The sequence below is a fragment of the Chelonia mydas genome, chromosome 1, assembly GCF_015237465.2.
Source record: "Chelonia mydas isolate rCheMyd1 chromosome 1, rCheMyd1.pri.v2, whole genome shotgun sequence".
Taxonomy (NCBI): domain Eukaryota; kingdom Metazoa; phylum Chordata; order Testudines; family Cheloniidae; genus Chelonia; species Chelonia mydas.
In genome coordinates, this window is record NC_057849.1 from 237,564,446 (window position 1) to 237,578,699 (window position 14,254).

Genomic DNA, 14,254 nt, shown 5'->3' on the forward strand with positions numbered 1-14,254 from the left:
CATTTCTCTTCAGGAAATGCAGTCCCATCTATGTGGGCTGGAATTGGGGTTCTGAGCCAAACCCACTCGCATAGGTGAAAATTGAAGTCTTCTTTAGGAAGATTTGTCTTGCATTAATAGGAACCTATTGCTAGAAGGGAACTGTCTTTCCTCACTTTCTACTAACAGGTAGAACTATGCTTGGAAAAGAGGGCCAGGTTGTACTGTGTAGTACAGAAAGATCTCCCTCCTTTCTCCCTGCACCCCATAAAGCATCAGTTGGGCTTATTTTCTGTCCCTGTTTCACTTTGAGTCTCTCTTCCTACACTCTCTTTGGGAAATTACATTATAACCCTGAGCAGTGGTACCTTCTCAAATCCTATGAAGTTTGCTTTCAGCTCTCTCCTACCTGCTCAAAGCTGGACCGTCTTATATGTGGAGCTTTTGTTTTCTGTAATAAGTGTGATCTCCCCTCCCCCAGTGCCCTACCTTTACCACAGCAAGTTAATGCTGTGCTTCCTTCACTCCTGTGCAGGGGCAGGATGGAGGCCCATTGCTGCCATGCTTCCTGCTGAAGTTGAAGGGCAAAAACGGGTCATTGTAACTTCTGTGAGCAAGCTGCAGACATGTCACCTCTTTGGCTTTCTTAGATGCATAAACTAATCTTCAGAACATAAATAATCCGATGACAAGGCACTAGTTGGGCCCAACTCCTGAGTGTCGTGGCCAGACCCTGCCTAACCCATAAATAATCACACGCTGCTGTGCAAGAGGTGGTTGGGCGTGTTCAGTGTTAAAACGCACTGCTCCACATTAAAAGTAAATGCTTCTAAGGGGTTTCCAGTTTCTTCTTTGATGGTTTCCCCCCCTCCCCCTCGTTTCACAGGACAACAAAGGATCCCTGCAGGAAGCCATGGCAGCTGAAGCAAGTGGACGGGCAAATTCCATAGCCATTTCGGCAGAGAGGACTCCAGGTAGCTCCGCTTCATTCTTTGGCAGGGTGGTGAAGTACTCTCTCAGCCTCTTTGACAAAGTTAGGGTGGCAAGCCAGCGCCTGCAAAGCACAGTTTCTTCGGTCGGGCGCCAGGTAGCCCAAAATCCTTTGGACTCGTTTTTCATGTGTCAGCTGATGGCTTTTGGGGTCCCCTTTCTCTATGTCCAGTCAGAGGTTCTTATGCAAATCCTGGGGGAGTTTTATCGGCAGCCTGCTGACCAGTAAGATTTTAACATGACCTGACTTTGTAAGCTGTATAACTTGTGTGAATTTTGGGTAATGTGTAAAAGCTTGAATATGTTCTTTTGTGTGGTGGCTTTGGGGCCTGGACTCTCTGTCCTTTCAAGGGCATTGTCTAAAACCGTTCTAGGTGAACACAGATACTCAGTTCAGAATTTCCTTGGAATGAGCCCAAATAAAAAGGCTTGATCAGTGAAGTCTGCACTTTAGTGTTGTTAGTACTGAAGGTATCTCTGGACTACAATAACTCATAGCTGGATTTCTGTGTTCACCTGAATTCTGGATATAGTGCCCACCCTCCCAAGCTTCTCATTAACCTGGTATCTGGATTTAAAAAAAAAATCCCTGTTGCTGTCTTTGGACTGTGGCTACTTAAGAATTCTTGGTGTCTTCTGCAGCTAAAGGAAACCAGTTCTTTAAACTCTTGAACTCTTTGGTGCTGGCAGATCATGGTGCTCTCCCCTCATTGTCAGAACATGTGAGGCTCATGGCAAGTTGGTTTGGGAATCGGGTTATTACAGCATGTGTTGTATTGCTAGGGATAGTCTGCTCCATCTGAAAACTCTAATTCCTTCTAATTTGGGAGAAATGTTCTGTTTGTGCCCCAGACTCTCATCTGGCCCAACTCCTCAATTGTCCTTATTGAAAACTGCAATTTAGTGGAGAAGGAAAAGGTGAGATGGGGGCAAGAGGGAAGAGAGAGTTGGTTTCTAGTGTATGGGCCCTGAATACTGTGGATAAACTAAGTCAGTTGCTTTTAGAAAAGAGAAAATATTAAATAGTCACACTTTGTGTAGCAAAATGTCCCCAAATTACAGTACTAGCTTTACAAGATCTTAAGGGATATAGTCAGCTTAAATCACGTCTTGGTCTGAATTTTTTAAATTATTCATATTATTTATTATTTATTACAATGTAAGATTATAATTGTAAGTGATTAGAGAATTCTTTTTTCAGTTTTACTTTGTGCATTTGGCAGTACTTTGTATGTAGCTAGTTTCACAGTTTCCTCCTCCATTTGTATGGGTTTTCTGTGCGGCAAAATGGAGAGGTGAGAGATTTTAAGGAGAATGTCATTATAAAATCTAAAAAGTTGGCCTCGTGTCTTTGGCAGGTGTACTACCTTAAACTGTTTTTAACTGCTTTTATTGAGTGATTTGAAGTTACCTTCCCTTTAAGAATCAGGTCTTTCTTTAAAAACAGGGAGAATTTTTAGAAGGGACTTAACTTTTAAGATGAATGGAAAACACTGGCTGTTTCTCAGAACTGTACCTTCAACAAATGCTGGTGGAGAGATAAGTGATAAGGGTAGATGATAGACCATGATTTGCTATACAGGTATGGCCAAATAAATAAATATCTGCTGTTATTGTTATGTGACTATGCATGACCTTGTGGATAGATCTGTGATCCATCTACACAGAAGACGAATAGAACAGAGCAGACATTATTTTCTTTAACAGCCTGCTTCTTTTTGCCTCAGCTTCTGAGCGGAAGTGGAATCCCATAAAATTTTTTGGAACACTGGCCCTTGAAAGGGATGTTACATGAGGCATTATGCACTCATATACAGCACCAAGTATAGTAGAGCTGCTTATTATATTATTAAAATACCCACTGGAATCGCCCACAGGGTAGTATAGTGCATTGCATACTCAGCTGTGTGCATGTCAGAGGGAGGTTTAACGGTAAGGAGGCGGGCAGTGCTTTACTTCCTATGCTCCCTTTTCAGCTGAGATTTCACATCTCTCCCCAGCCTCTTGTAGGAAGTCTTAAGTGTCTTAAAACTACTGGCAATAATGAGAAGTGGGATAGAACGGGGGAGATATTGGTTCAAAAGCAGTGTGCATGAGAAGCTTGCTGCAGCTTCATTAACTGCAGATCAGTTCTCACTTAGCCAGCACAGCAATATAACTGTCATATGCCTTGTAACCACCTGCCTTTGGATCCTGTTCTGCTGGTTGGGTCAGGAAGTATATGGCTAGTGTTTACAGTTCTTTGTGCTTTTAAAAAGAGAGGTGGGCAGGGGAGGGGATTAGGGTGAACTTTAAACTACTGGGATTGGTAATGCAGTGAAAGGTTGTGACTCTATCCCTGGAAAATCATAGGGAGGCTGCTGGACACATCTCCATTTGATGGATTCCTGAATTTGAACTAGAAATGCCCTCTATGTGCTTAGCCATAATTTATTAAATTGTGCTAATTAGAGAATATTGCTAGATGGTGTACACTGTAGAATAGATCAATACCTTAAGCATGAACCTGTCTGAACTGGAGCAGGGAGCTGTTTCCAAGCCTCTGCTTCTCCTGGCTGATGGACTTGCAACTGTTAGCTCTATATCTTCTAAGAACATCTGACCCCCTTTGGGCCAAATGCCACCAAATGCAACCTGCATTAACAGTTGCAAATCCTGTGAGAGATTGAGCCAGCTTCAGTGATGGTGTAGGCTGCATGTGGAATGTAAACTGGTTGGAAAATCAGCATAAGTAGCAAAGAAGTGAGATATGCATGGGCATGGCATTCAGTGGAGGTGCAAAATGAGTGTAACTTTAGATGGTGGAGGAAAAGATGTGTACTAGGAAAGGCAAGTAACATAAAGTTGCAGAATAAAGCAGCCCCATCTCATTCTTAACTTATGCTGGCACCATCCCCAACACTGCTAGGGTCAAAAATCCAATGCAGGTGTAAGCAGGCAAAGCTTCTGTTCAGTGGGCATTACGACAGTTTATGCTAGGTCTGATGTTTGGTTCCCACCGAATACAAAATGGGTATAAATTACACTACTTTTCCATTTACACTCTGCATCTACTTTACACCACCAGGGAGTCTGGCACTTTTGATTCTTAGCCAACTTGGGTGGAAAAGGTGGAAACTTAAAGGACCTCCAAACATTGAACGCTATTCAGCAGGTTCAGTCAGCTGTGGTGTGGTGAGGTCACACTAAGCACTTTCACATGGGATGTTACTAACCTGATCTGCATGTGTTACCTTTGCTAAATGCGTCACAATTCAGCCACTTTCTAGTTGGCATTAAATGCAGATAGTCTTGTCCCTTGTGCTGTGATGATGTAGTTTTAGGGACAATCTCTGACATCCAAGCCAAGGTTTCCAGCAGTCAGTTAGAATCACAGTTCTGTTGAGGGTCATGTCTGATTTGCCAAGGAGCCTGTGTGCACACTAGGAGGGCTCTAAGTGGGGATTTTCAGATAAGTTTATGCAAACTGGCTATGGAGGTACGGATATCGCTTCAACTGGGAAAACAGCAATGAGCTTTTGCGCAGCTGATTCCATTCTTTCCCAATAAACAGGACTCTCTTGTGAAGGAAGGGTGGGGAAAGCTACAACTGTGCTTTTGGTGCTGAACTCTGGCGTGCTTGTGGCAGACTCTGTAAGCCTTCTCTGTACTGTCTACTTGTTTTTGTCTCTCTCTCTTCTGCATTTGCCTTTGTGCCAAAGTAGCTGCTTTTGCCAAAAAACAAAACAAAAGAACCCCAACAAAACCTGCTTTCAACTGTCTCTCTTCCTTTGATAATCTGTAACTGTTGTCTCTCTTGGATTTTTTTTAATATGATTTACAGTATTTTTATATGGTTTTTAATATGCTTTTAATATACAAGTGCTGTTTTTGTTTTTTGTTCTAAAGGTATATAAGAACTTATCTCTGAACTTTTAGCACTTCCCTGACAGGTGGACTTGGAACAGTCTCTTTCAATGCAGAGCTCATAATAATGCTTGACTTTGGGCAGGTAAAATGTTTCATCCCCAGGACAAGCACTCTCCTGTTTGTAATCTGTTTCTTTCCCCACTCACAATGGAAGGTTCAGAAGGGAAGCAAGCTCATCTTACCCCTGTAGACACACAGCACTAGATGGCAGGTAGTATGATCTTTGAGGTAGTTGCTTGGCTAGTGAAGCGTGTCCTTCGTGAGCCACTGAAAGATCCCTGCAGAGGTATTTGGTCACCAAGTACAAACTGTAGTGAGCAGAATCCAGAAAGCAATAGGGAAGAAAGAGATCAGGCCTCCTACCATGTAGGCCTCTACATATATAGTGTGTATAACAATAGGGATTCAATAATGAAGGCAGGAAGCCCACTCATGTAAGTAGAGTCCAAAGTGTGATGTCCTTAATTATCCATCTCTTATATGTGTAGTCTACTGTATATAACAAAGTTTAGCTTACTTATGGAAAGATCTTTTGATGACTACAGAGGCTAGAGGGTGGCTGCTTCCTGTAAAGCACATGCCCATTAATGGGTTTTATTTTCAAAGAGGTCCCAACTGGCCATCACTAGTATGTCCAGTTCTGCATGGTTCCTTGTGAACGCCTACAATAGAACTTACACACAAACTTTCTTTCATCGGCAAACAATGCACAAATGGGAAATTGTATGTATATACACATCCAAGTGGACTTTATGCATATAAATGTTGTCCACGTGTGACTGTGCCTAAATTGTGCGTGCATTACTTGTGAATACAGTTCATACGTACAGAATCCCGTTTATGCATGTAGATGAACCCACATGCACAGAACCCTTCATTTGAGTGTATGATTCTATACCATTATGAATGGAGGCAGTGTTTTAAAAATGTGTCCCTCTTGGTCTTAAACATTAAACTTTAAAAGATTTGACTATACCTGCTGAAGTAATCTTGTGGTAATCTGTACCTGTTGCTTGCATTTTACACCAGCCACCCTGAAGCACTCCCATTCCTAAACCAATAAAACCCCAAAGGTCCATATTTTAGAATTCAGTCTGAAAATTAATGTACCAGACTCTGATCAGACAGAAATGGGGAAAAAGGAACTTAAACTTCTGCTGTACCTTGGAAACTTTCATTGGAGTTGGAAGGAATAGTAGTATTCTGCATTCATGATACGTTATACTGAACCCTTCCATAGCTTATCTGTAGCAGCTCTCCAAAGAGAGCTCATCTGCTGCTCTTCAAACTGGGAGTTTTAAAATATACATTTGAGAGTAATGCCCTGTGTTTCTGGAAACCTAAAAGAGGGTCTGAATTGAAGGGTTAGGACCAAGTCCCTGCCCAGCGAATCATCTTGTTCCACTGTGGAGCCTGGAAGCCCTCTAGTTGGAATGTGTGCTAACCTGTTCCCAGTCCATCCTGTTCTTCAGTGTTCTTATCAGGATTTCATGGGGGGAGAATGTGGAGGGAACAGCAGGTTCTAGTGCAGGAAATCTGGAAAGAGGAAAGCTGAAGTGAGGGATTGCGTGTCTCAGATGTGTTGAAAAGCAGCTAACCCAATGGTTGCTGTACAATTGCAATGTGAAAGAGCCTAGAAAGCTTTTGGGGATAAGGCAAAATATGCAGTGATGGTCCTGGTACCTTATACCCACAACAGGATCCTGCTGAGAACACTTTGGAGAGAATCAGAGCTCCCAGCTCTTCCTTCAGCTTTCAGACCTGTAGACTTGTTCCACTGAATTACTTGTTTGTTTTGTGTGTGTATTTTCTGAAGAATGATGTGAATTTTTCTGGGCACTTTCAGAAGCTGCACGAAATGTTTCTCATGACATTAGAAAAAGACCTGTTAAATCTGTATAAAAGAGAAGTTGCTGCTTTTTTCATTACCTGGGATGATTTACGTTTCTGCCCTTTGAAAAGCAGAATCTGATAAGTGACTATCTCCTAGGGGCTAGGTTTGGCTCAGGGAGAAACAGGAGTTTATATTAAATAAACTTTGATGGAAAACAGGCAAGGAAAACAATCAGTGCCCAGAAAGGCTTCACATCTCCACTTGTAGCCTTTTAAACTTTTTCATATTTTAACCTGTTTTGTTTGTTGTGGGGTGTCTTTTTTAAATTATGTAACATTTGGTTTTCCTGTTGCTGTGAAATCGATACACTATTTGTTCAAATGTTACCGCTCTTGTTCAAGGGAATAAATTCCAAGCACTCTCCAGGTTTCCGAGTTTTTCTTTTCCACCCCCTTTTTACTTCCATTGGTTCGAGGGAAGGAATGGTGTGGGGTGACCAGGGTTGGGAGGAGACTAGACTTGCATGATGGTATTTCCAACTGATCTAGTGGACTAGGAAATATTCTTCCCAGAGAATTGGTGGAAGAGCCCCATCACATGTGCCATCTAACACTGGAAAGTACTAGAGAGAAATTTAGAGGGCAATCCTGCACCAGGAGGAGAAGGGTTAGCAGGTTTTATCTCACTAACTTCTGATTCTGTGCTCATGTTCCTGACTGTTCACTGTGCATTTCTAATAACGGACATGGTGTGGTGGTGGTGAGGGGTTAATATATTTCTGTGGGAAAACTGGCTTAAGGTATGCCTACACTGCAATCAGAGGTGTGACTGCAGCAGGTGCAGATGTACCTGAGCTACCTTTGATGTAGCGAGCTTCAATAATAATCGTGGCCAAGCTGTGGCAACTTGAGTGACAGCATAGCTTGTAGAAGCCCACCTGGGACTCTGGGTATGTACTTGAGCAGCTAGCCCGTGCTGCCAGCTGTGTGGCTGCGGCTTCACTGCTATAGTTGTTTGAGCTTGTTCCATCAAAGCTAGTTCAGGTTCCTCTGCACCTGCTGCAGTCACACTTTTGACTGCAGGGTAGAAATACCCAAAGTTGCTGGAAATAAGGATTGACCTGCTTTGGCAGTGGTCTGCTTTGGATAAACTCATTGTAAATGCCGTTGATTCAACTGTCAGTGGCAGTGGGGAATTTTCATAGGGCGTTACTAATGCTCAACATTACTTGCTACTCACTGTGTAAGTAACAAATTAACAAAACTGATATTTGGGGTGGGAGAGGGAACGCAAGCTTAGAAGTGAGATGCAAATCTGTTGTGACAGTGAGCTTTTCACAGCAGGCACTCATTTGTACATCCCCTAGAATGATGGGACCTTTAGGTGTTACTGTAATACAAATAATAACTAACAGCCCAGGGTTAGTAGACTATACCAGACACAGGGTTGGAGTAACTGGGTGATGCTCTCCTGCTGAAACAAGGATCCACTGAAGAAAATACCTGTTTACAATTCCTGAGGTGAGGTTTTTCAAAGGACCCAACTGTCAAAGCTGGTCAATATTTAGACTTAAGCCTTCACTGTGTCCTTATATGAATCCTCTTTCCGCTTCCCTAAAACACTTTTCAAGTGAAGAGTCTCACTTTAATGTGGTGGTGTCACCAGTGGTATCTTTTTCTTCTCCTCACCTCTTTCCTCCTCCCCAAAACGGCTGTGTGGTGTCCTGACTATCATCAAGGCAGTGAACTGCAATGTAGTGCCAAGGTCTGTTTTGCTGCTCTCAAGCATGTAGGGGATTAGTCTATGTTAAGAAGCTAATCTGTGCCCTCCTTGCATGCATCTTATTGCTTCATTGGCAACTGAAGGCAGATATCAGCAGATGGTCTTTGGGATCTGATTGTGTAGGGTACATCTTGTCTGATGTGTTAACGTTGGCCAGGAGAGTTCCCTTAACTGCCAGACTGTAAACAGAATATGAAAATCTCCCTCAGTTATCTCTGGGGTTTCTCTCTATTAGGGAAGGGGAACATATGCACTCCAGCTTTTAAAAAAATTGCTTTTTGTCCTCTAACAATCATATAAAAACCCAGTGTTGACATACATACATTGATGTGGTCGGAAGTGAATACAAGTCCAACTTACTACAGAGCAACCAGATTCCTGGGACTTGTCCAGGACCCTTTCCAGTTATGTGAGTTCTCCCTTCTCCAGAAACGGGGCGGGATCTGTTAAAGCTAATTGTTTCATTCTTCTGCAGTTCCTTTGACTCTGCTGATCAGCTGTGCTTGCCCATGGGACTGTTTCCCCCAAAGATTTTGACCTGTTCTGAAGCTCACTATCTCTTTCTCCGTCTCCTATTGTAGTATTGGATGTTATTCAAGAGACCTCTTTAGAAGGCAGGGCCTCAGGGAGGGAGACACTGAACTGGGTCCTGTGTTCTGAAAATAAACCACGGGTGTTTAGGGTAAAACATTATGTGTAGCAGGGGTGTCACATCTGAAGCACAAATGGAACAACAACCCTATGATCTACTGCAGCGAAGAGGTTAATTGTACAGCAATTTTATCTCTCACATTCTGCTCTCTAGAGATCAAACACTTGCTTCAAAGATTCAAAACCAGCCTTGGTTGATCTGGTCCCCAGCACAAATTCAGTTAAACTCCCTCTCTGGTGCAAAGGGACAAATTATTTTCATCTAAAACCTAGAGGAACATCTGTTTGTGTTACAGGATAAGTTCCAATGACTGTCACTTCATTCTCTGTGAAATGCACGCAGATCTCTCGCACTTTCTCTACTGGTTGCCACTATGCTTTTTCTTTATTATAATTTTCTTTGTGCTGCTGCTGGTCTTAGTGCACAATGAGAGTTGTGCTCTAAATTCTGCCATGGCAGAGAAGTGGGCGACACTTTCCAGGGCGCATTTGTCCTCCCACAAATTTCACTCCTTGTTTGGGGCCCCTCGTTGTTTATATATGAAGCAAAAGGTCTCCCTCTGCACCAACTTTCCTTTCCCTTCCTGCAGCCAGGTGTATGTAATTTAAAATATTTATTAACATATTTTAAAAAAAAGAGTGCAGAGGAAATTGTATGCATTTTAATTAAAGCCCCAAAGTTCATACTGCATCAAATATAATATATATTTTTTAAAACGTGGTCTCTACACATGAACCTGGCAGTATGCGAATGAGGAAAGACAATGAAACAGTCGGGCCTAGAAATGATCTTGCAGGGTGTACAAACATCTTTGATGAGACAGCCAGTCCTCTAAAGAGAACAAGTTGACCTTCAGAACGTGCCGGTCGCAAAGCTTGGCACTTGCCGATTTGCCCTTCCATAGCACCTTGTACTTAAAAGAAATTTATAAACATTAGTTAAGACTAAGCAGGTAAAATATTATCTTCATTTTACAGATGAGGAAAGTGAGTCACCACACAGTTAACTGACTTAGCAAAGGTCCCTGGGCAAATCAGTGGCAGAACCAGCACTACATCAGGGAAGCCTCCAATGCTCTAATTAACCATGTTTCCTCTGCTCCAGGAATGACTGGTCATGGAGTAGCCACCCCATGCAATACACTCCAGAGAAGATAATTTGTATATTAGTCACTTGCTGAAGTTAGCAACATGGATGAGATCAGGTGACAGTAGCTTCCACTCAAGGTGTTTGTGTTGACACTGGGGGAGAGCCTGGTTAATCAGCTATTCTCCACAGTGTTTAGCTGTGAGAGGAAATAATCCACAGTGTGTTTTTGTGGCACTGACTACCTGAGGGTGATTCACCCCAGAAGCAAACTTAACAAAGGTTGAGCTTCATTACAAACAGGGACCATAGTAAGGCCAAATTTTCAAAACTGGATGCATAAAATTAGGCTTTGAAATCCCTATTTAGAAACCTAAGTACAGTGGTGTGGCTTTCCACTGTACTGAGCCATGCACAAATCCCACTGACATCAGTGGGAGCTAGAGGTGCTCGAAACTTTTGGAAAATTAGGCCATCTTTACTTATGTGCTTAAATAGGGATTTAGAAGCTTAACTTCAGGCACCCAGGTTTGAAAGGCTTGGCATGTCCTTAGGAAGCCAATTTCCATCATGTGTCCCAAAATGCTTATTTTGAGAGTTTTGACTTGCTCCACTAGCTAAATGCTGGCTAGTAATACCTTTTTCAAGAAAAACAGACACTGACATAAATTATTTCCTTCGCTGTGAACATGACGAAAAGTGTACAAGCTGTTTCAGATCTCAGTCAAACCAGATATGGCAGAGATTAAAATAACGATGTTCCATGAATTGAGTTTACAGCTGTAGTTCTGTACCCTCTTCTCCAGTGTCCAATAACAGTGATGAGAAAAGATGAAACGAGACATAAAATATAAGGGTTGGAAGGGACCACAGGAGGTCATCTAGTCCAACCCGCTGCTCAAAGCAGGACTAATCCCCAATTTTTGCCCCAGATCCCAAATGGCCCCCTCAAGGATTGAACTCACAACCCTGGGTTTAGCAGGCCAATGCTCAAACCACTGAGCTATCCCTCCCCCAAATCTTTTCATGATTTAAAAAAAAAAAAAAAAGTGAGGTGTGGAACCTCTTGAATATAGATATGTTCATCAAGTATAAATGTACCTGCCCTGTGAATTCATTGAAACACCCAAGATGCCTTTATCAACTTGCAAACATATTTCAGGGCTGCAGAAACAGCAGCATAAAAAGAGGAGGAGCATTAAGATACTGAATGTAACATGGAAAGTTTCAAAACAATTTCCAAAGCCAAATAAATGAACAAATATGCCACATCGCACAATCAAGAGAAGTGACTTAAAGGGTGGGAGGAAGGAGGAAATGGAGACCACATAGTCACAATGGCTTTTGCTTCCGCTATTGTGGAGTATGTGTATAAAGAAGAAAAACTACTCAGCCCCTTTTCCCAGTTCCCTGCAACACCTGTATTGTTAAAATTGCAGCATAGCAGCTAGTCGGATGCAGATATCATCACGTGATGGTAGCTAAACAAAACTGAGAGTATAGAATCATCAACACGGATATGATTTCACGGAGGTGATGGATTCTGTGACTTTACAGGATCTCCGTGACTTCTTAAGCTTCAGCTGCGCCCAGAGCCAGGGCTGTGCGCCCTTCTGCCACCGAGGCTGGAGCTGTGCAACCTTTTGCCCCTGCAGCCGATCTTCCCTGGCCCTTCCCCTTCCCCCAATTATTTTTAGTAAAATTCACGGACAGGTCACGGCTCCTGTAAAATTTTGTTTATTGCCAAGACCTGTCCATGAATTTTACTAAAAATACCGGTGACTATCTTAACCTTAATCATCAACAGTCTGTATGACTGAGAAAAGTCTGCTAGAGGTTGTTTGTTTTTTACTGTCCTCCAAAGATGTTGGAAATGGCTCAAATCAACTAAACAAGGGCCGTGCAGAATGGTCACTTAACATGAAAGGTTCCTTTGTTTCTGGGCTGTCACCACTGGAAACTCCCTCTGATTCTTGGTCCTTATTGATTTACCAAGAGGGAACAATGTATAGTCCCTCTAACCTTGATTGTGTAATCCTTAGACTTCCAAAATAAACACTGTGGTTGTGGAGTTCTGGGTGCAAAAAATGCAGGATTTGGCCCATAGTGCATGTCTGGGGATGTGCATCACGCAGATACTCTGTTTAAGGATGACATGGCCCTTCCATTTGATATTGCTTAATTGTTTACTTCTTTAAACAATGTGTGTGTGTCTGAAATTTCATGTGCTTGCGGGCATCTCAAAAGTCAGAGTTCCTTTTTGGAAAGTTTCATAAATCCTTTCTGCTCTTTGGGAAGTTAGGCCACACTTGGGGAGTGGTGTAAAAATAGTGGAGTTTTACCTAAGAGATTTTTCAAATGCTTTATGGCTTGGGTAACTTGGCTGGCTTTTTAAAATATAAAATTTGATGTATACATTGTCTTGAATGAATAAATGTGTCTTTGGGGAAATTTGGTTTTGAAATTATGGTAGCTTTTGAAATGCTAGTGTATTAGTTTCCTTAATTTCAGAAAGATATATGCACAAAAGTGTGAAGCTCTTGGTGTTTGCAGGTGTGGCTATTTAATCACTCTAAAAGCCAGAAGAAGGATGTGAGAAATACCTTCCTTTCTGTACCCTAGACTGAGTACATGGAGCTTTTAGTCAGGATAAGCGCTCCTCAATGTTTTCCTGCAACAGGAACCCTCAACTTTGACACTATCGTCTAGGTAGCAATTTATACAATCTTGAAACTAACAATGTAACTCAAATAAGGAGATGGACATCCAAATACATCCTGGAATTGATTAATTATGGAAAATAAACTAAAATACAGTTGAAGAGACAGGTAGTTGGATCACTGCTTGCAAGAAGGTGGTCATACCAATTTGAATAACTGGTGTCATCAGAATTTGAAAACCATGTAGTTTTGCATATGGTTACTACTTGAATTGGAGACTGAGAATACTCGATATTCCAGGCTTTTGCTTCTCTGTGATGTAACTCTTAGTGGCTGTATATTTTTGATACTTCAGGCCAAAATATTTGCCAAGATCTCAGATAGAATTACTACTGAGAGTAAAAGCAGGCTCTGCTTTTGATCAATAAATACACCTAGTACTTTTGATTCAAGTGCCTTGTCCAGCTCTTTGCTAGAATGTATTACTTGCATATTAAGAACCCTTTTTTGATGGGTTTACTCACTTGGATACCTTGTATAACTATTTTAGCAGGTGTATGTTAATCAACTGTGTTGGTGGTAAAATGAAAGGTTACAGGGGGTTGTTTGACAAGGGTAATGAGAAACGGGTACCACAATGAGTAAAAGATAGCGATACAGTACTGAAGACTCAGGAGGTCAGAATAATAATTGCACACTTTAATTTTGATTCTTTTAAAATATTAAATCATAAGGATCACAGAAAGGAGGCACATGAACAGGAACCTCAGCAAGTTGAAAATAGAGCTCTATGCCTATACTTTCTCTGCTTTGCTTTTCTGTTTTTTCTTTCCTGCGGGGAGCATGGTCCCTGGTGGTTCTTTGAGGTAGCATACCTGAAAACCTAAACAGCCGGCAGCACAGAACTGATGCCTTATACCTTGGTCCTGTTCAGATTTCCCACACTCCGCTACTTTTGGGAAATAAAAATAGTGCCATGGAACAGACTATAGTGCTGATGTTCAGAGTGTTGGAGACAGGTCAGAAATCCCAGCTGATGCAAACAAAGTGGAAAGTGGTAAATTACATATTATCAGCTCACTTACCTCCAAGGATCATAGTCACATTAGAAATTCATAGACTAACGTTAAAAAACACCTAACCTCCTGTGGGCCTTACATTTCCAGTACTTTATAACATACTCCTGATGAGAAATTAAGCTGAAACCTGCAAGAATGTTAAGGTTTACTTCTAGAAAATGTACTGTGGGGAACAATCCTACACTGTACTCTGGGGCATGGATTAGATGACCTTATGTCTTTTCCATCTCCAGTGCTGGACTCTTTCCAGAGGTCAAAAATAGCCATATTCCTGGATTATTCT

The 14,254-nt window shown here is 41.9% G+C and overlaps 1 protein-coding gene across 22 annotated transcripts in view; it reads left to right on the forward strand.

The window, feature by feature from the left end:
• Positions 1–14,254, forward strand: part of MICAL3 (microtubule associated monooxygenase, calponin and LIM domain containing 3) — a 250,936-nt gene that overhangs the window by 152,476 nt on the left and 84,206 nt on the right. For 21 of the 22 annotated variants that reach the window (XR_006288634.1, XM_043539986.1, XM_043539936.1 and 18 more), the window contains one exon: positions 866–953. Coding sequence is in view for 21 of the 22 variants with exons in the window: in XM_043539986.1 (XP_043395921.1) it covers positions 866–953 (88 nt within the window). In the remaining variant the exon portion in view is untranslated. Of the gene's footprint in view, positions 1–865; positions 7,138–14,254 lie in introns of those variants that run through there. The other variant, XM_043540015.1, reaches the window with a different exon arrangement.